The 27,869-nt window shown below is 35.6% G+C and overlaps 1 protein-coding gene and 1 non-coding gene across 5 annotated transcripts in view; one reads left to right on the top strand and one right to left on the bottom strand.

Moving 5' to 3' along the window:
* The window catches only part of LOC113499449 (calcium uptake protein 3, mitochondrial), a 90,311-nt gene that overhangs the window by 5,650 nt on the left and 56,792 nt on the right, over window positions 1-27,869 (bottom strand). The window contains exons 2-7 of one of the 4 annotated variants that reach the window (XM_026879931.1): window positions 5,358-5,496; window positions 4,952-5,062; window positions 3,257-3,304; window positions 2,669-2,751; window positions 1,401-1,466; window positions 655-729 (exon numbers count right to left, since the gene is read on the bottom strand). In XM_026879931.1, the coding sequence (XP_026735732.1) occupies window positions 655-729; window positions 1,401-1,466; window positions 2,669-2,751; window positions 3,257-3,304; window positions 4,952-5,062; window positions 5,358-5,496 (522 nt within the window). The remainder of the gene's footprint in view (window positions 1-654; window positions 730-1,400; window positions 1,467-2,668; window positions 2,752-3,256; window positions 3,305-4,951; window positions 5,063-5,357; window positions 5,497-27,869) is intronic. The other 3 variants (XM_026879932.1, XM_026879933.1, XM_026879934.1) reach the window with 3 other exon arrangements.
* Window positions 17,464-17,535, top strand: Trnae-cuc. Its single transcript has one exon. It is a non-coding gene; the product is annotated as a tRNA-Glu (tRNA).

Below are 27,869 nucleotides of genomic sequence, written 5' to 3'. Positions count from 1 at the left end.
GTTATTCGCATATTCATAGATTTTATGATCACTTTAAAGAAAGGGCGTTATTATAGTGAAATGTAGTAATGTCAGATGTGCGAAAATAAGTAAAAATAGTTGAAAAGTTAATGTTTTATAGTAGCGCAGTCAGACAAAACTGATAGATGTTAAACGAGGAAAAACATTATTAGTTGCATCAATGTATTAAGACATAGAAATAAAAAGAAAACGACATATTATATTAATTAATAAATAACATACATATGTTCATCCTTAGCTTAGCCAATTAATTTATTTCCATGTTAAATACTAAAAAATACATTTTATTAACATTTGATTTTAAAGTAAAAATGGGAGCAAAAACACATTATGCAACAACTATCAATCCAGTTAAATACAGCACGAGAAAGCAAAAATATTTTACGGATAAAATCGTATTTTAATGAAAAAAATATACTTAATTTATTTAGTCTAATTATTAACAAAAAAACGCAAGCTTCAAAACAGTTAAAATACGCATACTTATTTTAGACAACAATTTAAAAAAAAAGACGAAAAAATCCGTAAATCTTTTTTTTTTTCAATAACAATGACAGAACGTAGACAAAATATTAATTGAACGTGAAATGACGACACGAAAAACGGACACAGCGGGGTCCATCACGGACTTACAGTTGTTGGACTCGGGACCGGGGGTGGCGGACCTGCCCTGTTCCTTGTGGCACTTGTTGACACTAACGTAAGCAGCTAAGCCACGCGGTGAACACATAATACACACATAAATATCACATTATTATTGAAGTATAATAATACCTATTTATAATAATATGTACATAAATATTATGAAAAACACATAAATATAAATTATAAAGACGAAACAATGAAAAGACAAGCGATAGTTGCCGCTGTTTATAGAATTAAATGCTTAAAAATGTAGTAATTTTATTGCAAAAAATTGTATTAGTAACAATTTAATTTGTCACAAAATTTCAAATCACTTTGTCATAATTAGTTGACTTTTTCGAATAAATAATTATTGTAAATCTTTTTAATTACATGGTTACAAAACAGAGCGGCGTGATCAATTTTGATGGTTGATAAAATTTTAATTTGATTTTCTCTTCACCGACTGATTATGCATATTCAGTACAGTAGACCTAGTGATATAAACATCGCATTCGATTTAAAAACGAATAGAAACACTTTAAATGTTTGCAAATGACATTTGACAGGTCACGTGACTGTCTAACTAGATGATTTGTCAGTTCAATACATTTGAGTGATTCGTCAGCGTTTGTTCCGGACTGAAAATGAAGCTTGTTTAAAAAAGATGTATTTATTTATATGAGAAATCAAATTAAAATTTTATTAGAATAGCGAGGCAGAATCCAACCCACAACTCGTCAACATGAACTCACTGCCTCCTCACTCTTGGGGTCCAAATCTTTACGCTCCTTCAAAGTACCCCCCAGCAGGCGTTGAATCTAGATATACATCGCAACAAACATAATAAAAAAAGAAAAAAACTTAAAAAAGTAATAATAATATACATATCGAATAGTATTTAATTTCTTGGCTCCTTCTCCTATAAGCCTCGCCATAGTATATACGAAAAAAAAACAATATAAAATAAAATAATTTCTAGTTTCCATGTCGTGTATTTCAGCTTGTTTGAAAGCAAATATGTATTAAATACTGTGCATACATTGTGTTACTAGTGATTTACTAGTAAATCTAGTAATAGTTCATAATCAGAGTGTATCATCGGCATAAATCGAGCTTATAAGCTTGGGCGAGTCAAAAATGAGGTACACTTCGACCTTTTAATAACTTTTTACAGACCAAAATTACATAATTCCCACGTTTTTAGACACTCGCTTCCGGATGGATTTTTGCAACTCAATTTTGAGGCACTTCCCGATAAGCTAGCAGGCTGAAATTTTCAGGTTAGTTTTAAACCAGATGACTATGCAATTTACAACTATAAAACGGCTAGACCGATTTTGATAAAGTTTGAATGGAGTGACATTAAAAACGTGGGTGTTTAGATTTTTTAAATCTGTACATTGAAGAAATAGGTACACACAATACGTCTACTCGAGAACATTAAAAAAACTTCGTAATATTAACATTTTCTCGAGCAAAGTATTTACTAATCTAGAATCGATATTTATTTTGATTTCGCCCGAACAAACAGCTCGCTCCGATACCATCTAACACTATGTGCTGCGGGTATTGTGGTTGCGCTAATTTTTACTTTAACACTATACGGTGGTGGAGGCGAGGTGCGGAGAGCGGGCTTATTATTATTCAATATTTGAACCTAGCAAAGCATTTTTCTTTGACGATAAGGTTATTATGTGTACTGAATTATGCACGGATAGCCGAGTGGTTGAGGTTCCCACGCCAAACCGCGACGTGCGACAAACGTTTGTGTGATTCATGAATGCTTGTCCTGAGTATGGGTGTCTTTGTGTATGCGACTTGAATGTTTGTAAAACCCCCGTGACAAAATGATAAAATTCATTGCGGAAGTCGATTTTTAAAGAAAAAATTGTATTTTGGTATTAATCGATTTGATTATCGATAGTCGATGGGGTTAATGAGTTGTGCAATGACATGAAACCTAGCTCTGTTCATTCCCGCTCTCGCTCATCCCTCGTACCGCTCATCTCAGTGTACTCACGACTAGGAACTCGTTCTTATCGACGCGCTGGTTGCCGTCCGTATCAAACATGTTGAATGCTATCCGGAAGCCCGAGGCCGGCTCTGCAACACGAAATTATGTGTTACCGATATCCGCCAGATGGGATGCCTATTAACTAAATAATTAGACTTTTTTACAAATAGCAAATTGATGGAGTCTTTTCATGTGGCATTTATTGATGGGAAGTAGTTTATAGATAGTTCAAAAAGGAAGGAGGTTCTCACAGTTCTCTGTTTGTGTGTAATTTGTTTTGTTTTATGTTTGTTACCACAGCACATTCGGATGAACCAATTTTGTTGGTTCTTTTTTAATTTAACGTGAAATACTGTCATTTGGTCGTATCCTATTTAAGTTAAAACAATATTATAAGCCTATTTAAGAGACAGTCACAATTTTCATCATTTGTCGGAGTAAGTTGTGTGACGTAGACCATGGAATGGCAAAATCGTTACCAACTTTACCAAGTCAGGCAAACTCCGTATTCTGATAAACTCCGAGGAGACTATAAGAAAGTACAACCTTTTATCTAATAGCTACACGCAGGGAAGATAATGCAAACATACGTACTCGTTAGAATAGAGAGGAGGAACAAATACTCCGTATAAGAGATGATTCCTGAAAACATAAAACACATAAGTTAGCACAAGCATATCTACCTTATTATAAGTAACGGTTTGTCTTTGTACTTTGCTATAGTATTTTTTTAAACGACTCCCGCACTAAGAAATTCAATCCTTGTATCTCGGGGGGTTTCACAAACATTCAAAACACATTCAGAAAGATACCCAGACTCAGGACATGCATTCGTGGATCACACAAATGCTTGTCCTACGCGGGGATTAAACCAGCGACACGTTGCGCTCAGTGGGTTTAGCTTGGTGACCTCAACTACTCGGCTATCCGTGCAGACAAATTCGATCATGTCTGATATCTGTGTTTGTAGGTATTTGGTTAGGTACTCCGCTGGAGTCACCGTGAGCTTGATGAGCGCGAGGCAAAGGAAGTGGACTGTATTCCTTTTATTTCGTGAAAGCCTGAGGCACCTTTAAGCTAAGTTTTACTTTAAGTGAGTAATAATGATAAATCTTGGGAAAATTTTACGAGGAATTGAACCAATGCCTTGGTATATACATTGAAAGGGAATTTATGACTTAATCGTAATTACCGCATAACTATTAAACGTGAAATAAACGTTTAGACTCTTACGCAATCGCCGTAAAACAACGGATGTGGTGAAATTTGCGAGAGAATTATTAAATTTATTGTGCTTGGATGTAATTACTTGCAATTATCGCAAAATCATGTTTTACATTTAAATGATCGGAAATCGAAATTGAGTTCTTAATGGGAACCACTATTTTCATTTTCTTCAGCATTCCTATAGTTCTTGTTCTATCTATACATTTATAATTTCGTGCGCATAAAGTGTGCATTTGAATCAAAGGGGACGTTTAATAAAAACGTTTTACTGAATCCATTGTGACTTTATATACTCCGTTTTTTGGTTAAGCGGGAGAATCCTCATGGACAGCCACCTCCTCGGGGGAGGAAGTAGGTAGTGTCAGACTTTTACTGACTAAACCTGAACTTTCATGCAACGTCTCCCGTATTTAGCGGCAATGCATAGCAATTCAACACGTGCCAATCCCCATCGCCCCTAGCCAAGTGACGTTTCTACAATCGTTAAGGGCAGAAGAAAATGATCAAATGTATGGTAATGACAGTATGTTTCTATTAATCACTTGGATTAAGGACTTGGATATGTCATGTTCATTCATTTGAGGTGGATTAATAATGATTTAGTCAATAACGGTTTACTCATGCGTATTTATCGGGATTAAGGATTTAAGGATTAATGACTCCGGTTTTGTCCGAAACTAGTGGGGCTATTGGTAAATAATATAGTAAACTATTATTAAATAAATATTTATAAATGTGTATATTGAAGTTGACGATTGTATTGTAATAAATCACTTCACATCATAGTTAATCAATAGACGAAGAGATTTAGCCTACCCGCTCATATGTTCTTGTATGGCATTTTATCCTACTAATATCATAAACGTGAAAGTTTGTATGTTCATTCCTCTTTCACGCAAAAACGGACGGATTTAGGCGAAACTTGGTACAAAGATAGTTTATAACCAGTATTAACAGTTACGATACTGTTCATTCCGATTTTATGTTCCCGTAGGATCATTTTCCATTTGCAGATGACGTGCATCATCTAGTAAGTACATATACCATGATGAGAGTATTTACCTTTATCCCTCATATTCCTGAACATCTGTGAGGATCCCTTCTTCAGCTGCGGCGTGTGGTCGCGCAGGTATTCGATCTCTTTGGTGGTCAGGACTCGTCGCTTCAAACGGGCTGGAATGACATTAATCTAAGTTTACAAATCGATACATGTCTCTTTACCATTCTAAATTGTTTACACTAATTTCTTTATCTAGCCTCTTCGTACAAATACCGTGTTGTTTGCGATAGAAAAGTAGCAAGATTTTGTTCATTGACCTCGAAGATTGACTTTACATTCATCTGTGTAAAAGGGTCTTTCGGGGTTTATACCAAGAAAAACCTTAACGCTTACGTTGGAATTCGATCCACTTGCTCGTTGCTTTCAGGGCAGCTTTAATTTCATAGGTGTTAGGTTAATTGTACTCACGCCTTGGCTCCTGTTCCACGACGGACTCGAGGAAGTCCTGCGGCGTCATGTACAGCTGGCCGCCGTACTCGACGCTCGCGAACTTTATGAACCGCCGCTCCCGTGACGTCAGCTTCACCGATTTCGCCAGCTCATCCGGCTGTAAAGAAAAATAATTTTAGTTTCGCTGTTGGTACACCAGAATATAGTACAGTTTTGTACTTTATTATTATAATGTGACTTTTACTAACTTGTGTGTTTTAAAATAGTAAGAAAATAAATTTCCCAAACAAAATACGGCCTAGATTGTGAAGATATCAAGACTTAGACAAGTCACATTTCAGCAATTATTATTTTCGAATTTCCAAAATGTGCAAAGGAATCAGTCTAAGCAGTAATTCAGAAAAAAAAATGAAAATTTTTGGAAAAATTTAATAAAAAAAAATTCGAAAAATTTATTGAAAAATATATTCGTTATCATATACAAGCAGTCACGTGACACGTATTAAATTTATTTAAAGTAAATGTTAAGCCATTTAAATTAAAGCAAAGGAAAATATAACATTCCCAATACCACTAAACATTTATTGGAAATCGGATAAAAATAAATTGTATCGACTACCTACATTCTGACTGTTTTCACCGAATCCCTTAATCAATAGTAGGAAAACACGTAGGAATTCGTTCCGTATTTTGCGCGGACCGTCGATTGATTGTATCGTGTTTATACGGTCGGCAGTTCGATGCCCGCTGTGTTGATATCAATCGGTACTTCACTTTCATCATTGAACTTGATGCGAATGTGTTGGGATGATATTTGATGTGAATGTATTTACTAACTGCTAACCTAATTTGGGCATACCAAGAATGGCTTCAGTTTTAAAGTTAAAACATCGATTTGGTTTCGAATTTTATTCTATTTATGTTGTAATAGATCTAGATGTGAAATAACTTGATTAACAATTTTATGAAATAAATAAATTTGATTTTTTTTCTGTGGTAAAAATGTGAGATACAAAGTAAAATGCTATTATTGTAAAATATGTGAAATCCTATATCAAATAACACGCTTATACCTAATGGTACATAATTTTGTAACAAAGCGTATTTTGTATAAGTAAAGAATTTCCCCAAAAGCAAAGGGTTCTCGACAGTAATAAGACACCCGGAACAAGTCTTTCCTCGTTCCGCACAGCTTACAATAATATTTTTGAATGCGTCCGAAGATAGATAAAACTGGACTAAAGGCGAAAGGGTTCTGCAGTTATAAATGATATTAAAATCAGACTAATATGGTAGCTTTGCGAATCTTTACATAAATGGACGCGGTACGGGTTCGATCCTAACACATGCAAAGTACCAAAGTGTAATTTCAATGTTTTATGTACTTTCTTAATTATTATAAGTTAACATGTGCAGACATTGCCCGTTACAACGCTATATCCAAAAAAATGTGAATTTTAAAACAATAGTGTTTTATCTAAATATATATAGCCATAACCGCATAAGTGCATCGATCACAGGTTAAGCTATGCTTGACGCGTTTGGTCCGTATATGGGTGACCATCTTTGTCAAAACGAGTTTCTCCGTGTTTCGGAAGGCACGTTAAATTGTGGGTCCCGGCTGTTATTCCTACACCTTTGACAGTCGTTACAAATTGAAGCTTGAAAGTCTGACAACCAGTCTAACCAAGAGGTATCGTGTTGCCCAGGTAACTGGGTTGAAGAGGTCAGATAGGTAGTCGCTCCTTGTAAAACACAACAACATAGTTCGGAAAAGGCTAGGCCAATGATGGTATGTTTTAAATAATCCACATTTTTTCACTTTGTATTTGTGAAGCTGTTAAAAAAAAAAATCTTCCTACATGCGAGTTTAGAATTCAAAGGCATTCCACACACACGTGCGGAACTCCAAAACCGATTCCGAACACTTTCGCCAGATTTGGCGTTTCTATTTACGTTCGGTCCAATTTGTATTTTCTAAGTATAGTTTCCGTAAACTTGGCTATGGTTTGCTTTGTCTATGATTATACATACATATTTATACATGGAATTTGGAGAATATGTTTGTTTCGCCGTCGTGTTTTCATATGGGATTACAGCAATAAAGCCATGGAAACAGATGCATGGTTGTTTGCTGTGGTAGTTATACAATTTCTTGTACGGTCGTTTCGAGTTGATATTATCAATTAAAAATACCAAAAGGCAGAATTTATTTTTCGATCTAAAACCAAACTATTAAAACTGCTTGTAATGCAGGAAAGAATATCGAACCAGATAAAGGGTAAATTAAACTAAGCATTTCGAGAATCATTAACGAGATTATTAGATTATAATAATAATCATCGCAGGACAGGACCAAATGAGTGAACGCAATGTTCTTGGTCTTGTGTTGTGGCCTTCCAGTTCTGTTGGTCTAGAGAAAGATCTGATAGAAAGATGCCATTAAGATTATGGAGTTTCAGTCAGAAACTTTACCATAGAAATGATATTTTGGAACCGTGCAACTAGCGTTTTGTAACGTTTTAAAAGTGCTTGTAAAAGTCTACTTGTAATAAAAATTTTGATTTTGATTTTGACGAAGACTGCAGCCACTATTTGGATAGAGGCAGAACACACAGGTAACTGAAGAACGCCTACATCAGGTTCATTTTCTGCGAAGAATAGAAGAGAAGACAAGAATCATCAAAAAGTTTTTATTCCAAGCCGGCCTTTTTGAGATTGTTTCAAAACATATACAAGTATGAAGTTAGATGCGCTATCCCAAAAAATCCATCAAACCCTTTTTCCACAACTTACCCTATATTCACACCTGATCTAATTTGTACCCCATTAAACATGAAGTAATAACAAGAACACACAAAGTACTAAACACCCCTGAACTCCGGTCTCAAAGCAAATAGATCCATTATCGCTCGCATAAATTAGGCTTGTTATAAACCCTTGTATTGTCACAAATATAGCGATAAATAAAACGCCCCTTAAAGGAGTTATAAATCGTGGAGGTATGTTTGGACAAAAACAATTTATTGGGACAAAGGGGTAGTTTTCGTTTGTCGGCGTTTGCTTAATGTATGGGCTTCAAACAGTCGGTGGTAACGCTTATGGGATTTTAACGGGAATGTGTGACATGCTTTAAATTATGGCGAGTTTTCGATAAAAGTCTGTTTTTTGCAGTATAGTTCCATTAATTTTTTTTTAAAGTTATAATGGTTTGAGATAAAGAAGGGGAATTACAATTAAAATTAGTAGATAAATATGGTTTTGCTGATAATATTCTAGCACACACACTACCGCTATCTATGGCGCCTCGGACCAGTGCATGAGATGGTAAAAAAAACATCGTTTAGGTACGAATTGTGTCGCGGCTGGTTTCATAATTATTTAAGTCTTAAGCCCATTCAAAGTCAGGACAAGCATTGGTAGATCGCGAACGCTAAGCGGGGATCGAACCCGCGACACAACGCGCATAGTAGGTTTAGCGTGGTGACCTCAACCACTCGGCTATCCGTGCATTCAAAACTTGTAATTGAAACACACTAAAAACCTTTCAATTTCAAACCAAGAATACACGAGCAACTTTCTATATAAATATTGAATGTTTCCTGCAATGGTATTATTAATCACAGTCGCCATGTATCAGATACTACACAATATTAATTCTATTTTAACTGGTAGCCATTACTAGAATTTAGAGGCGTATTATGCGAGGTGGCCATTATAAATACTGTTTGCTTTAGACTAGCTGTGTTCGTCGGCTTCTGTCGAGTTTATAATGTGTGTGTGTGTGTGTGTGTGTGTGAGGATTCTGTTGAGTGTTGTGTTATCGATTTAATATTGATGCTGTACCGTTTGTAGGTAACTTGTGATGTTAGGTTGAATCGTTTGTTGTTTTCGGTTAGGGTAAGGAGGCTATTGGTCTACAGGGCTGTTTAATAATTTACGGTTGCAGTTGGTCACTAATATGTATACTACGGTCTAAATATGAAAAGTTTTATAATTTCGAATGATGATATATTGAGTTGAAAGAATTTTATAAAAAAATAAAACAAGTTCGTGCTTCGATCGTTATGTGAATATTAAAAAAATTAATAGAATATAAAATTAATAGAATATTTAAAAGATTTAAGCCATCACTTTAACATGTAATTTTTAAAGATAGCTGGACTCTAATTTCTCTCAAACTCTCTCATTCCGATGCAACAACAATAAATAAAAAAAGAAAATGACAAACGAAAGGTTGGTTATAATCTAGATACGGATATAGTTTTTTTTTAATAAGCTGAATGAGGTAACATTTCTTTTGCTTTTTGAATGTGTTAAGAATTTATCTGTAAGTACTAGCTCCAGCAGTCGCTTTCAGCAGTCTTCTTTAAATATTTAGTTTTCGACCAAACGTTAAATCCTATTATATTAGAATAATGCAGTATTTCGTAAAGACACGCCGATTAAAATCAGTGTCGATTCAAAACAGCGTGACATTAAACACCCGATCAATTAACATAAGTATCTATTAAATATACACGATTATAATGTGATAGCGTATTACTATAAACAAGAAATAAATTGAACAGTTACCTACAAAGATAGGTGCCTTGTCATGTTGTCTTTGCTTTCAAAGAAACTTGAGAGGAAATTTTATAGAATTTTAAAATAACAACTTCGCGAAAAAAACATACCGCGTGGATAATTTGCTTGGCTGTTAACAGCTGGTCAACTATTTGTTAAAAAAATGAAAATAAAGTACTAAAAACAGTTCGGACGAAAAAAAACAACATTGACTGCAAAACATCCACTTTCCAAATAAAGGCTGTCCCTACAAACAGCTAATTTACTATTAGGCTTAGTACACACAGACCGAAATTACTTACCCATCGTATGTAAACGTAATTAATTTGACATAAGGTCACTTCCACACAACACGGGAGTAAAACAGGTTGAAAGACGATAATTGTCTAGCCCCCAGCTAATGATATGTTTATGCGGGGGCATCGCGATAGCCCCGCAGCGCATATATATTTATTTTTATATATTTAATTTATTTATTAAGATAACATAATCCACTTGTTAGTAATACATGAATAATATGGTTAGTAAGTCACAATCACAATATAAACATATAAAAATACAGCAACATACAGAATAGATTAGACATGAAGTCTTATAACATTATTCATGTACGGGGAATCTACCCTATAAGCTATCATGTTCAGGATGCTGTTGGTGCTGGCGCGTACTCTGCTGACCATTGAAGCGATGCGTTTTCGCATTATCGCGCTAAAACCGTCAACATGCGCGTCCGCGAACATGCCGGAGGCACTACAATAACGCGGCAACCCCAACAGTATCCTGAACGCATTATTATACTGGATCCGAAGGGATTCGTACGATCTTCGAGTATATGTAATCCATAGGCTGCACGTGTAGAATGTTGTGCAATACGCTCTAAACAAGGTTGTTTTAGCACCAGTGGAGCAACGTACAAACCTACGAGATACCATATTAGCTCTTACCGATAAAGCCCTTCGTTCCCGTTCCATGTCCATGTCGTCACGTAAATCTGAGGCAACCACATGACCTAGGTATTTAAAACTATCTACTCTTTCTAAGGAGGTTCCATTTATTTTTAGCGGGGGAATATTGGTGGGATATTTAGTTCCGGATTTAAAGACCATAACCTGGCTCTTTTTTTCATTATATTTAAGTCCATGGGTTTGTGCATACCCCTCACATAAACAAAGCAGCCTCCTTAGACCACAGACTGAGGCGCTCAACAGCACCATATCGTCAGCATAGCTGAGATTATTGACGCATACGTCATCAATATGGCATCCGACATGTTCGTTGCTGAGCGTGACAATCAGTGCATTAATATATAAATTAAAGAGTACAGGAGAGGTCAACCCTCCCTGCCTCACACCACACTCCATTTTATACGAATCAGACAGTTGCCCTGCCCACCTTACATTGTTGACCTGGTTTCCATACCAATACCTAAAGATATTTATGACTTCTGGAGGCGTATTCTCCTCTTTTAACTTTTTCCAGAGTATGTCGTAGGAAACCAGGTCAAAAGCCTTAGAAAGGTCTAAAAAACACGCATATATTGGCGTTCCCCGATCTGTATAATATCTGACAGTTTGCTTGAGACACATAATTGCACATTCGGTTGAGAGTTTGGGCCTAAACCCAAACTGATTGTCATGTATTTGAAGATGTTTATTTAACTGTATCTCAAGCAATCTATCAAGTACTTTAGCTATAATGGTGGCCAAGGATATCGGCCTATAGTTGCCCAGATCCGACATGTCCCCAGATTTATTTTTAACAACTGGTATCACTATGGTTTTTATTAAATCGGGTGGTAAATAACTATGACTCATACATAGGTTACAGAATAGTGATAACACTCGCGAAATATGAGCACCACCGTACTGAAGGTGCTCAATGCTCAGACCATCATGGCCAGGGGACTTACCTCGCGACATGTGTCTGATCACGTTCTCCACGTCCTTGGCCCTAAAACGTAAGCCCACCTTTCCTTCAGGTTTCTCAGCATTGAGCATCTCCCCCGATGGTCCCAACTGTGAACGCACATAGAAGTGATCCTTGAATAAATTAGCAATATCTCTCGTATCACTGCAGCCATTGACACTCACAGGCAGACCAGGCCCACTATTCAATTTACTTGTGGATTTCCAGAAGCCACGAAAATCTTTCGATGCATGTTTATCGGCAATGATATCCATTTTTATTTGGTGCTGATTATTTTGGCACCATTTTAAACGGGATTTGAATATCTTCCTACTAGCACACATTTTTTCATATTCACGACCACAATACGGTTTTCCACTTAAGACCCAGCACTGAAAGTTTAACCTGGCCTCCCTGTGAGCATCTCTGACATGCCTATTCCACCCTATTAATACACATTTTTTTTTGTTTCCTACTTTGTTTACTTAATATTGCCGCATCTGTGAGGGCCGTTACAATATTACGATATAATCGGTCAATGACCGGTTTATGAGAAATATTGTTACAAAAACTATCACAACAATGTCTAAACTCCGATGGAAAATCAATTAAACGCAAGTTTTCATGACAGACACTGCGATAGGAATCAATCTGCTCCGGACTTCTCTCTCCCCATACTGCATTATTTACTGTTACTGACTTATGACATACCTTTGGTGTTAAAAGGTTAAAATTACATTCTAGTATGAGGGGAAAGTGGTCAGACCATAGCACATCATATTTCACGTATACATTATTAATAGTCGGCACAGTAGCCTGTGTAATCAAACAATGATCCAACCATCTCCTGGATCCATGCGCCTCACTCACAAATGTATAAGTATCACTATTTATACCCAACCTTTCAACATCAATACATAACAAATTTTGTTCACTAGTAAAAGCAGAGAGTTCTCTAAAAAACAATTCATTAGGGTGGGCATTAAAATCACCCATCACATATACAGATTCTATCATACAGTCATCCGTTAAAGCACTCACCGTACCCAGACAGTCCGTAAAGTCCGACAGGTTATCCGGCGAGTCTGTGGGCATGTAGACACTAATTACCACAATAGGTCTGTCGTTTGTAACGATTTTAATGGCACACACGCGCGGATTATTACACTGTATAACAGATACGTTTTGAAACACGTCACTGCGCCATAACAGCGCAACACCTCCGTACGGGCGGCCACGCAGCAAGCCAGCTGCTGTGTCAACGGCAGAAGTACCAGTTGAACTAAATTTTCTGTCAATAGTGCTCAGGTACTGGATCTCATCCGGTAACAGCCACGTCTCCTGAAGCGCAATGATATCAGAAAAACGGCACATTTCTCGTATGTTATCGACGGAACGTTTAACGTTTTTACAGTTAAAACTAGTTAACGTAAAGGTGCTATGCATTATATGTTTGATTTGTGGCCGTTTTTGTTGACATATCTCTTACATATTTGCTTTTAAAATGCACGAAACGCCTAAATATAATGCCTTCAGGCCATATATTTTCATCTAAGAATAAAGATAATTTACTTTCTGATACAAAGAACTTGTATGCGTTGTGTTCTTTTTGTTTCTTAGTGTTTATCTTTTCTAATGATACAACATCCTGTGTTTTACTTTGTATGTAAGACACTATGTCCTTAGCCATCGTATCTTTATGGACATTAGAAATGAAAATAGGAACTTTCCTTTCAGCCGCCTTGAAACTTCCTTGAACGTCACGCGCAGTTCCCGCTTTGCCTGCATACCTATAATTCGATCTTTTCTTGTAAGATATAGTTCTCCACTCAGTATTATTTCGCGACTCGCATTCCGATTCCGCTGCATTAGGTGATACGGGCGCACTCGTTATCAACACAGTCAGCTGATCGTCCTTTTGTTGTTTAGTTTTGTTCTCAGTTACCGGCGCGAGCGGCGGCGGCGTCCGAGGCGATTTTTGCATATCACGATGAGTCACTACGACACTCGGCTCCTCGTTAACGCAGTTCACGATTTCTTTGTCGCTTATTTTCGGATACCTACAATTGGAATTATTCTGCAACTTACTGTTTGCAACAAGTTCCTCTTTTTGTAATTTATCACACACACTATTTACTTCTATCGTTGAGTCATTAATAGCATTAGCTTCATTATTATCAATCCATGCGCCACTTTTGTTATTAATGTATTGTGCTGGGGTATACATTATTCTGTCGTTTTTTAATCCGATAACTTCGTTTCTTAGGTCTTCAAGCTGCTTGACCGAAGCATATGTCGTCTTAACTTGCTCAATTTCCTCTTTTACGAGCAGCAAATCCTTGAGAAGTTTCGTACAATCAAGATGATCAAATGTAATAGGCGGCAATTTTTCTAATTGCCTCGCCACAAATATTGGAATTGCATCAGGATCTGTTACTTTGAAAAGACTAATGATGTCTTCCAAATCTCTAACTTCCTTTCCTTTACGTTTTCTAGATATTTTACGTACATCCGTTGACAGAGAATCAAACAACAGCGATTTTGATTTCTGTATTTCTTCGCTTGAGAAAGACGTTGTACATATTCTCATTAATGTAATTTCGTCTATCACCGATATTTTATTTTGTATATACGAGAGCAACTCGTCTATCACAATGTTACAAACACTGCACTTTAACGTACTCGACATATTGACGGTACCGATCACACACCCGTCACAAAGCGATGCGTGCGCGCGACTCAAAATCATATGCATGCATGCCCCGGTAATTGTTCTGCTAGATACATATGTTACTTGGTAGAAAATGTCATTGATTCATTATCATACGGGGAGGAGATGGGTATCTTTTTGTATGCCCAGAAATTTAACTACGATTAATTTAGGTAATGTATAATGCATGATAATGTTTTGAGGTTTTAGATTTGAACATGAAGAGGAACCTGCTTAAAGTGATCATTTAAATTCTACTTCAATATGAGAAGCGTTAGGAGAGGTACCAAGTCAGACTAAGAGTTTTGATTCACGCTTTAAAATGCAAGAAAAACATCGCAAAAACATGACGTCAATTTATATTCCGAAATATTCGAGAATTGATGGCTGAATCAACTCTCCGCGCTATGCTGAAAGTTGATCGAAAACTGTGCGTTCAATATTTATTTCAATTCTAGGTAACTGCATATTAACAGACTGACTGGCGAGGCATGGGCTTCAATGTAAAAAAAAATAGCCATTTTCAGAGATCTTTGACCACTTAAAATAGCAACAGAAATCAGGAATTTTATCTAAGAAGGTTATCCTTACAGACAAATACGAGTATATCATAGGTTTCCTACAAGTTTCCCAAGGTGATACGAATCACTGTAAGTGATATTTCCATAGATTTCTCCCATCAATGGGAGGATATGGTCTAAGTAGGCTGTGGCTGTGACCCAGTGCCCGTATCTTGTAATCTGACGAGGCTTTGTCGCCATGTTAAGTGCGAGTTATCTATTGTAATCAGCGTCGATAATAAATGCGCGACGTTTACAAATTGTCGGTGAATGAGAAACGTGGAGAAATGGATGTCAGTGTAGGTTTGGAAGGGATTTCTAGTGATTTGATCAAGATAGATGTAGTTCTGAAGTCCTTTGTGAGAGGTAAGGAGTGTTATTATGGTGAGATCTCTAGATATTAAAAAAAAAACAATTCCGTCTGGACTAGAACAAATCCACTTGATATCCTTCGTATGAAAAAAATCTGTCGAGTAATTTAACAGGAACTTACGTGGCGATTGTGAAATAGGCCCTTAGTGTTGGATTTTAAATATTGCAAAGTTTTTTTGAGAATTAAACGATTCCCATGAAATCCATTTTTGCAAGTTTAAATATATTTTTAACTATTTTCAAATCTAATAAAAAGGCCTAAACCGAAGACAAGGCAAGAAACTCCAAAGGTCCATAATATGTGATACGAAAATCTACAAGTTCACATATAGATCGTTGGATAGCCATTGGAATTAGAGTTTTATGGACCCAGTCAGCATAATATAACATTAACCGTAATTGTTGAAGAATATCAACCTCTATGTGGCCTCTACAACTCGCCAACTGTGTATGTCAAGAATAATGTTAATTCACAGGCACCTTACAAAATGGAACTCAACCTCCGAAAAGCCTTACACCGTGTTTTACCATTTTTAAAGAACAAATTATGTTCTGGCTGGCTTTCAACAGGTAAAGTGATGGTAGTCAGGTGTAATCAATTAGTACCACAATGAGAATTTTCGGCATCGCGTTGTATAATTAAAATTCTGAATAATTAGTTAAAATGTTCGCGCGTGCTTTGTAATTTCGGACGTTCATGGAATTCAGTGGGTATTTTAGTAATTTGGTTTGTCGATATCTAATTTATTTTCATTTACATTACCTTTTCTGGTTCTTGTACTGGTCTAGTGCACGATAAATTTACCAACAGGTAAAATGAAAAAAAAACAGATTACAATTAGAAATTGTTTTTTGGACAATAATTTTCTTCCTCACATTTCTTTAAAATCGTAATTCAATTAAGAAAGCTTTCTAACCAAGCCCACTTAGTTCTGCACATTTAATAAGATAATGTATTTGGATTAATAATGAATTTATTCATGCGATTATAACGCCCATAGCTTGGCTAGTGGTACACGTACTAATGTGCAAGCTACAGGGCTGATTAATAGACTGGCTGCGTCGATAGAAATCCTCATTATACATATATTATTGGAGGACGGGTTCCGTATAACCGTTACCTAGCATAATTATTATTCTAACTTTTGCGTACGTTCGTTATTAAGGGTTAGTTGTAATGAGGATACCTGGTCAGGCGTATAAAAAAGTCGAATCATGTGAGTGGAAGTCTTGTAGTAAAAGATATTTTTCAAACGACAGTGAATGGAAATTATGCGTGACGTCAGTTCTGTGTATGATTTTTGTGAAACCTTTACCCCACAAGGCCCCTCCTAAACATTAAAGCCTCCGCAAAAAAGCGGTTCTTTACCAATTTTTGTTGTTTAATAAAATAATAAATAAAAAAACAAAGGCACGTGTCTAATATTTTTTTCTTATGGATTAAAAAGTTTTGTTACCAAGTCATCATTCTTTTTGTCCAAATTTCAATGGAAACTCTTTGCATATTTCTGAATAGAGTAAAACCGATCGTTCGATGCTGGGTTCCAATTAAAACTGACATCGTTATCTATCAGCTCGCTTTGTAAGTGTACGCCTTAAGCGGCTGATATCGACAGCATTTCATTTACTTGTTAGCAGGGCTGCTTACATTCTCAAAATTGAAAAATAAATAGTTCGATTCCCAATTTTTAAATACTTCTGCAGTCATTTCACGAAAAAAGTTAAGAAACGGCTCGACCGATTCTAATGAAATTTTGCGTACATATTCGGTAGGTCTGAGTATCGGACAACATCTATCTTTCATCACCTTTTTTTTACATTCGCATTTTTTTTAAAAGCAACATTTTCTTAATTAGCTAGTGTATGTACATTTATCTACCGCATCATATTATTTAGGTTGTGCTTCTACTAAGGATTTAGAATCGATGTGTAAATAATCGTTGAATTAACTAAGTTTCAGCAATAATTCTATTGATGAATGTGGTTCAATATTTTGCAGTAATATCAACAATCCGATATGGTCTAGTGGCTAGGATACCTGGCTCTCACCCAGGAGGCTCGGGTTCGATTCCCGGTATCGGAATCAGCAGGCTGAACTTCTTTTTGTAAAATTTGCGTTTTGTGCAAAATTATTACCTATTTAATTGATATTCTGTGATACATTAGTAATGTTTTTTATTACGTTTTCTTTTTTTTATGCGGCAATTGGCGCACATTATCTATATCGCTACTGTAGCAACCATCCACTCCATTTATTGAGGTACCTACAAAAAACATCCAATTTTATCTAAATCTTAATAAAACACAAATTCTATAAATAAACGAATAGTTTATTTCAGCAGTAAAGTCTATTGTTGTTTTATGTTTGTTTAAAATTGTGTTTTAATTTTTACTGAGTTTTAGACAAAAATACACACAAAGATTGTTTACCATTTTAAATGCCTGAACAAGTAACGTAAAAACTTTTTTTATGTTTCCAGACCTTGAAAAGACTAAATTTAATCCTTTTTTTTTCGAATGGGTTCGTCAAATGACACCATCCGCTTCGGGTTGAACGAAAGGCAGTGTCAGACTCCTACTGACTAAAGTCCTTCGAGTAACGGGGCCGCAGTAACCGTTTGGACAGTCCCGCTGCCTATTAAATATTTTACGTGTCACTGACAACCCTAATTGCCTTAATCAAAGGACTACCGTCCTAGCTTTCAATTTGAACAGCCGCGGTAAATATTGTATCACTTCATCTGCAAACGAAAGTACGGATAGATGGTGTTCAATGGAAGTTAGGTACGTGGGCAGTTTGGTAATAGCTATGGATATTCAAATAAGGTTCGTTGTTGCACAAGTTGTAGTAGCAAAGGACTATAAGTTGCTTTGTAAGAAAATTACGGAGAATTTACCGATACCAAGAATAAACACCTTGAAAGAAAGAGAGAGTAATGATATTGGGAAACAGACATAAGGGAACTTATAAAAGTTTCATTAGTTAGATATTATTGATTAAGTTACAAGTTGTGAACATTTATGTGCATAGGTTATCGTATTAGGTCAATGTCATTGGCTCGGAAATAAAACTAAAATATACAACCGACTTTAAGTAAAATCGAATGAGCTAAAAAACATTTATGGGACTAAATGATAGGCATTCTACATTTAATGAAAACAGAATCAACAAAATCGGTTAAATTGTTAGATTTAAAATCTAAAATCCCAAGTTCTTGTAATCACTCAATTAAAAGTTTAATCAAAATCGTTTTTATAGGTGTAAATTGAATTTCAGCCTGCTAGCTTATAGAAAAGTGCCTGAAAAGTACAAAAAAAAACAAGAAAAGTGAGTGTAAAAAAAACGTGGGAAAATACGGAAGAATTGATAGTTACGGATATACGTTTAAGGTGGTCGATATGTAATTCTATATTCTCAATAGTTTATTCGACATCCACAAATCAAATACTAAACGAATTACAACACGGAACAGGGCGAAGTAGATCACATTCTAAAAACCGGACAATTTCCAACAAAAAACAACAACATAAAACTTGTGAACGAGGTTATATATCGTGTCTTATGTCAGATATGATATTGAATTATATTTGATACGTGGTACTTAGCTTCTGTGCTTACTTAGATACTTAGATTATATTCGTTATGGCCGTCATGCAGTGTTGGATATTCTGGCGGTGGAAAAATGTCGTCATTTCTGCTTGGTAGACTTCCATTTTCATTTTGGTTCCAAATTTGTTATTTTTTATGGAAAATCACCCAATGACTTCCTTCGGGTTGACCGGGAAGGAGCATCAGACTTCAACTCAAACCCATTCATGTTCCTTGCTTCGCCCTTCTTGTAACGGAGCCACGACCACCCTTCGAATCATCAATAAGAATTGAAACTTCAATTGTTATGTATTGCTAGTATTTAAAAATCGGAAAATTTCAATCAGCGTTAAATAACTAGGCTAGCAGTCTCTAAATATCCCCTCTCTCAATACTTTCTAAACAGCCTTTCAAATTACTTCTTTACCACACAATCTCAAACAATATAGAAGATTATCAAATTTCTAGCAATATCAAGAATCACCTCTCCAATTTCTTACTTAACCAAATCATCAGCGTCAACAATAAAGCACTTAATCTAGCCTATAACAATATACAAAAATATCAGAACATGATCCTAAATCATGTGATCCAAAATCACATATTCACCGACCTAGTCAAATTTGATTCTCATGTATAACGAGCGAGGATATAGTACAAGATAGTTTGTATTAACATAACAGCGTCGTAGGTGCGCAGGCGCCACTGCTGACACCGTACGAGATGGATTTGTGAGAACCGGCTGCAACAGAGACTTACTTGGAGGAAAGTTATTTTAACTTTAAATAGAGTAAAGTGGGAGGCATGAGGTATTTAAAATTATTATTTTTCTTGCGTTTACTTGATTCTTTCTTATTCTCTTAAATGATTTTATTTAGTACTAGTTTGTGTTTGAGTTAATAGTTTTGCTATTTAGCGCTGTTCTCGTATACACAAATACTTATGTATTTGATAAGATATACCGTGAATATAAATATTTTAAAAAGATTAATTTATATTCTATCTTCGCGATTTGTCCTTTACATTTTGGAACCGTGCATCTAGAGTGTTTACTTGAAAGTTTTTAAAGTGTCTGTGTGTAGGATTAAATAATACCACAGAAACAGCGATTATTCACAACTTTCTTGGCAACTAATATAAAACCATTCGTCTTTCTTATAAACATTTAATATATTTGCATATAAATGTACTGAGCTAAGTAAAACAAAATATTTTCCTGAAACTATTCCTTGGCCTATATTGAATGCGAGTGAAATTCGAAGAATAGAATAGTGAGCATGCCTCAGCCCTTAGGTGCGCAGGCGCCGCTACTGACATTCACAACGAGATGGATTTGTGACAAGCGACGAAAACACAGGGACACACTCGAAAAATATTTTATGAAGGAAATAAAGTTGTGAAACTTGATGGTGGTAATTTTGCTATCATAGTCTTAATATAATGTCTACTGGGATTGATCTACAGGGGGAGTATGTTGAGGTATATTTTCAAGACTCCATGAGGTCTGGAATATCAAGCAGTACATGTAAGTCATGATATAACTGCGTGATGAATATGTTCCTGGATGTTCTTAATAGTTACTATGCGATTTTTTTTTAACATTTTTCCCCTTTAATATTTTATACAGGATTCGTGAAAAAAACCCATTTTCTCTCATCTATTTAAAACATTTTTAGACGAAATTCGATAATACACTTAACTGAATCTGCTTTATTCCAAATCCATCCCTGTCGGTCGTTCCTGGACGAGCCCCATAAATCGTGAAGCGACAGTTTTAAACACTCTATTGTACAAACATTTGTATCGTATTAGCCGAACATGCCCACAGTTAATGGCTCGGCTGGCGTGATTTACTGTCTCCGAGTCCCTTACCTCTGACATGCATTGTGCGAGGTTAAAACTCCGAATGTTATGCAATCGTTTAATAACACCTCTTTTTACTTGTTATAAATATTTTCGTAATGGTATTATTCTGAGGCGTGGGTGGAGTATACGTCACTTTCTACTCTATTCGTCTTTTGTTCATCTTCTTACCTGCTTGGGAAATATTCTGGATGACATAAATTGCAATGATGTGCTTTTGGCAGGCTTGTCCAATATTTGTACTGAATTAATTCTTTAATACTGGAAAAAGTTTTAAATTACTTGACTTTAGGTCACAAGGAGTGATCGTAAATGAATTATTAAGGAAAACTCCGGTAAGATTACATCCAACCATCATAATAAGGGAAACAGTTTTCATAACGTTCAATTTTTTTATCTTCCCCATTATGTCCCAGTCTAGGCAAAGGCCTCCACCAAATCCTTCACTTATGGAACATAAGGCCCAGGACAAAGAATCGTGGAAGGGCGTACAAATTAACCAAAAAAAATTAAAGCCAAGAAACAAATCCTCTACTCTTACGCAGAAACTCAAATGTTACTGCACCTACGTTATTCACTTGGCATGAATCCGCATTGTATAAATACGAAGCCAATCAATCAATTTGCTCACTAAACGCTATTTGATTGTCGACAAGTTACTAAGCATCTTCTGCGTAAAACTATAGACAAGTACAAAGAGACTGCTAGAAACTAGACGATGCCTGTACTATGAATTCTCAGAGTAGGACGCCTGGAATTGTAAAAGCGAGAGAGCGTAATGTACTGGACATAGTGGCATCACAGCACACGTCAAGCTCACAGTTCCTAAACGTATGGATGTATAAACTTAGTGACTAAGATTGGAATATAGATGGACATTATTTAAGTTATGTAAGGTAATAAATTTAACTGTCGATAGCCCGGAAGCGAATAGTTCTAATAATATTGTTATGTGTAACTTTGTCTGCTAGTAACATTTTTGCTGGAAAGTTTGCAATGGAATTTGGTTTCCAAATCGTTTGTAATGGATGATTATAGTACCTACTTTACTTCCCAAGGTTCGTCTAGAGTCTAGTGTAAAGTATTCTTAACCCCCGACGCAAAAAGAGGGGTGTTATAAGTTTGACGTGCCTGTATGTGACATCACAGCTGTTGAAGAAATGATTGAGCGATTTTTATAAAAATCGATCAAGCCATTTAAAAGTTGTGGAGGTTGAAAGTTTTCAGGGGTTTTTATACATAGGCTAAGGCCTAGTTTATAAAGCAAGCTTTTAAAGGAGCAGTAGAAGATGCGGGATAAAGGTAGTTAATATCAATACAAATTGATGTCATTGAACAATGGATAGTAAAGCTGTTTGCCGATATTTATGTTGCAGTAAAATATACAAATAATGATCATCCGTCAGATTCCTAGCACGTACAGAAATTATGTTGTTTGTTATATGGCGCTGTTAATTAATTCTTAAATACCCTATAATTTAGTACTTAAGTGGCTACATAGTAATAATATTACTGTTTAAATTTCAAATAGCAAAGGAATATACTCTTCTATCACTGCGCTTGTTCACTACGTTTTGCGTTTCCAGTTTTTAATATTTGGAATCCAGGTTTTAGCATGATATTTTCCTTTAACCTTTGTTAATTTTAGGAAATCGTTACGTTTCAAGCAAGCGTCACTCATTTTCATTTGTTCAGATAAAAGTGAACATTCGTGCGAACAAACGTGTCCAATAGCATCTTTTGGACTAAACAGTTTTTTTTTGCATTCGGTCATCATCCCTTTTACGGTAAACTACATTAACTACAGTAACGTCTCCATCGTCCACATCGCCTATATCCTCCTTTCTATTCAGATGCAGTATTCCTTGGTCACACTAAGCGCCAGTTCAGAATTCGCATGAATGCGAGACACGTGAATCCTATTTATATGATCCTCTTCATATTCCCTGCGACCTGTCGGCGATCTACTCTCGAGAGTTAAGGATTAGCATAGTGATATTTCGTGTAAGTATTTAATCCTCTGCACTTAATTATTTTCATATAATTGACCTTCGCTTTTATTAAAGCTCATGAGGACTGAACTTTGTCTTTTATTTATACTTTATCGTCCATGCCTAGCTTTTAAGATTATACATCTTAAGCTCCTAGATTGTCCAGTCTAGATGTTCGGAATCTATCAAATTACAATTATAAAAAATTGCCTTACGATAGGCTGGAGTTAAAGTAGGAAGTTGTTTTTTTGTAAAAAGTTAAACGTAGCATTGAAAAAGGTTTTGTCGATGAAGACTTAAGGAATAACACTGAGTTCTTTCATTTTACTCAGTCTAGTTAAAGATCAAAAGCTAAGGCGAGTGAATAAATTCATAAAAAATACACTTTACGAGAAACAGCTGATCATATATACGTGTTCACATAAATCAAACTTTCCATTCCTGCACTAAGGTTAGCTACAAACTAATCGATTGCTGATAACAGCTCGTGCACTCATACCTATACAAATTGGATACAGAACATGTACTATAAGGTCTCAAATTAAGAGCCGATAACTTTGTAGCAGCGAGATGGAGCTATGCAGTGTAGTGCGCTGTCTCCCTCCCACACCTCAAACAGGCCTCCATCAAAAGCTCCATAGTACAAATATACATCATTATTCTATAATTTCGTTTCACAATATTTGACCGTATTCCTATATTTTATTTACACCAGTTATGTGCATTGGAATGTGTTCGAACAAGGCTTTATTACTTTATTCATATTTTATTTATGGCTGTCTTAGTATGGAGGTTCGAGACGGTTTTAAATTCCAGAAAAGTTAGATGATTGTAATTTTTTAGGTTCTTGGATTATTAGGAGTGTATTTCGGTGTGCTAGTAGTAAAAAAGGTGTGGAATAAATTTGCAGAATTTTCAACCAGAAGTATACAGCAAAAAGTTGAAATCATAATATGCTTATATAAAGCACAAACTTAACTTATCAATGAAAAAGAAACGGATAAATTTTATCAACTTTACATGTATTTTTTTACATGGGCTGTATCTACATTTCGAACCTAACCACCCTAAGAAGATACTACGTGTACAAAGCAAACTCAGGAGTTAAAGTAGATTAAAAACTAAACAATACAATAATATTAATGCCACAACTCAAGAGCCACATAAACTTTCTTACAAAGATGTATTATTGGAAGCTAGAAAAGGACAAATACGTATACCTATCTTTGAAATAAAAAAGCGTGATAAAAAAAGCTTCACGTTTACCAGAATGAAAGAAAAACAAACATTACGGAACTTCTTGCACTTATATACATGAAACGATGATGCATCACCGTCATATACATATCAAAATTTCATTTAAACGTAGACACACATACATGTAGACCAGGCGGGTGCGTCTATTTTATTTAGATGCATGAATGTTCCGGATGCCGCCGCGGCACAATGTTCGTGGCGTGGCGTCAGATTATTTGAATAGCTGCTAAATAGATGGCCATATGTGTTACACTTCTCGAAACGTGTTGCTTTTGGTTTCCACTTGGACATTTAAATGTTGGTATACTTTGATTTCTAGTGAAATCACGTGGATTATGTGACTTTTTTGAGGCTGCCTGCATATTTCACTGGATTTTCGGCATGAGATTAGATCATTTGGAGTAGTCACCAATTCATTCTATGAGAATAAACAAAAAAAAACACATGCACTGATGAAATTCTACTAGTAAAATCGGGAAAAAATGATTCTGACCAATACCTTTAACTGGACACTGAAAGAGTAAAGTTGCATCACAATAATATCAGCTGGCTGAACAGTGACGTAATCAAAACAGAGTCGTTACTGGTGCCGGACATTTTCAGAAAGATAAAATCAAATAAGGAATGATTCCTTTCTAATTACCAACTCACAAAAGCCTTGTAAAAGGACAATATTTGAGCATTATAGGTTATATAAATAAGCATTAGGGTAAGTAAGGTAGTGTTGCAAAAACAAAAGTGTTAAATACGGAATTAGATGCGAACATCGATTTAGAAGACGTTAGAAGTATCGGTGGTGTCTAGTCCGACAGGCTTACATTAATTTGAGACTTCATGGTCGGTGCAAGTAGGTTTGTTGTCTCATTGGACTATTGCTTTGTTTTAATGGAACTTGCTTTTGCATAAATACCATTATTCGAGGAATTAAGGACACTGACAATTATTTTCGACAACAATAATTAAATAATTCTGTAATATTGTGCTAATCTGTGACTGATATTTGTCATTCCATCTTCTCATAGTTTTTGTATTATTTTTAGAACAGAAGGAATTAATATTAGCGGTAATAATATGGGTTTTGTAAATGAAAATCCAGTTTCTTTGCAAGACGATCAATCGAGACCATTAGAGTAGAAAGCTTTGCATCTAGATACAACTGCCAGTGAGTTCAAATTATTAATAAGATACTCAATAACTTAGAACATTATATTAGAAATCCTTAACAGTATTTTCATCAACCCTGATGCAGCAAAACTATTACAGGTCGTAATTTATGTTCCTATCATGCTGCAAGTCGAGGACATTCCCTTAAAATAGTTTGAGTCTTCTTGAGGGAGATTGTGGAATATTTGGATGCGGTATTTGTAGAAATCCTATGAAAGTGGACGACGAAACATTGGTATTATTTGCTTGATATGATATATATTTCTTTTTTACTTTCTTGACTATTTTGTTATTTTTATTACAATTGATGGTTTTCATTATTTATGACCGCACCAAAACCAGCATAGTGAATTTCACTATCCTTTTTAATTTTGTATGAATGCTGAAGAACTTTTTTATTAGAATTAGCTTCGTTATCACCGGATTAACCCAGATGAACCTACCGACCCATACATGGGTTCATTAAAATTAAGACATCTAGTCCCATTATTTGATTAATTTCAACCAAGTTAAAGCCGACCGACCCATATATGGGATGTAGTTTTTCAGCTTTTCCGAGGGAAACTTTACTTTTTTATTTTTTTGTCCTGAAATTCTGGAGCCATAATTAAGAATATAAAAAAAAATGCAGCTGTCCAAGACAAAAATAGTTTCTGGCTTATCTGGGTTAACCTCGATGACATGATTTTAAAAGCACTGTCGATTTGATCTCTACAACATTGTTATTTTTTTCTTTGAAGAAAACGTTAATTCCCATGTTAATCATATTGTAGCTACATTTCCCCGTCACATCTGTATTTACATGATCTTCAAAAGCCCTTCACGAATACATTTTTATTCGACATATTTCCGCATTCAAGGTGACATCAAGTTGAATGCAAAGCGTTCTAAATTCTCCTCGGTAAACTTGTGTCAGACATTCTGACATTTGTTTACGACAGAATTTGTGTTTACAGATAATTTGTTTCTAAGATTCGCTTTAAATGGGTTAGGGGTCTTCAGTACGCGACAAGTTTGCTAAGAGCGGTTGATTTTCAAAATGAAACATTGTAAGTTTAAGTAGTAGGAAGTAGAGATATCTGAATATGAATTGAGATGAGAATACCTACTTCGTTCATAAAGTGAAAATTAAAATAAAATATAAAGTATTTAAAATTATTACTCTTTTTTCTATGAAAAAAGCAATCCCTACACTAAGTTATTATATTCTTTGTGACGCGGGGCTTTCGAAACCCACATGCACAATCACATCCAGACTGAGAACAAGCGTCTTTGGATGCTACGAGGGAAAAGAACCGAAAGGTCGCACTTGGTAGGTTTGGCGTGGTAGCTGTAGGTATACGTAAATAATTTCATTGAGAATCTTAATAATAACGCTTGTGGAGGTAGTTCTAAGATAACCTATGTGAATGATGCATGAAGTGAAATAAACCAGTCATTGTCCAACCACCGTGTTTGATTGCTGTACTCCTCACACAAAACATAACAGTAGCTGTTCGATAGATTGGACGAAAATATTAATGAAAAATATAAAAATATAATTGTTTTGAAATATTAAATCCACCTCTATACTTACATGGTCATAAGTAACATATCTCCATAACTCTCAATCCAAGCATCCTCCCAGTGAAGAAGTTCAGCACTTCCACTTTCAATATGTTATTTATAGGCAAGTTGTAAGCGCGGCGCGGGCGCCGATAATCCGCCATTAGCCGACGCCTGTAATCGCGATGGGAATTTATCGCGAATCAACCAGTTTGCGTCGGCATATGATGAAGATGCTGCGCAGATTGTATCTAGATAACTAGGCTATTGAAGTGTTGCTATTATACCTTGCTTGTAAAAATGTTGTTAGAATTTTTTGCTTTTGTATGGCTTTGTCGCTTCTATGAGATAGCTTAAATCGTAACACGATCTTTTAAGTTATTTGTTTTGCTGTTTTCATTGTGATACAGGAGACGATTTTACATGATTTAATTTTATTTAGAAGACTTTTAGTGAAGATTTTATTGATTTTCACTAGTTATAATTTGCCTTTATTTTTCTCGTTAGTAATATGTTATCAAGATCAATTAATATAAGACCGGTGCTTGTTTGAGATAACATGGATGTTTAGAACGTGTGCAAGAGAAGAGAACAAAACCCGAACTAATAACGAAAATACTATTGAAAATAGAGACAAAAAGAACAGAAAATCAAGATTAAATCGTATAAACTTAACCTACGTAAGTTATTACTGCAAATATACGCCCCATTATCAGTATTCACCTCAAGAGCAGGTATCTTAGCAGCCATTACCCTACTTACTAAGTATGGCTTGTTAATATAACAAATTGGTGGGCAAGCCGGCACCAGTACCCTAACATTACCGGCTCAGCACTGCCAATGATAATTAGTACGTGACACTTTGCTGATTACATAGACTGGGTTATGATCTAGACGGAATCGGTATTAAAGTATTGATAACTTTATGTTTTTTTTTTTGTTTGAATGACTCCCGCTTTAGGGGGTGTAATTCTTGTGTCGCGCGGGTTTCGCTAACATTCTAGTCAC

This window comes from Trichoplusia ni, chromosome 12 (genome assembly GCF_003590095.1).
Source record: "Trichoplusia ni isolate ovarian cell line Hi5 chromosome 12, tn1, whole genome shotgun sequence".
NCBI lineage: Eukaryota > Metazoa > Arthropoda > Insecta > Lepidoptera > Noctuidae > Trichoplusia > Trichoplusia ni.
This window is presented reverse-complemented; position numbering and strand designations above follow the sequence as displayed.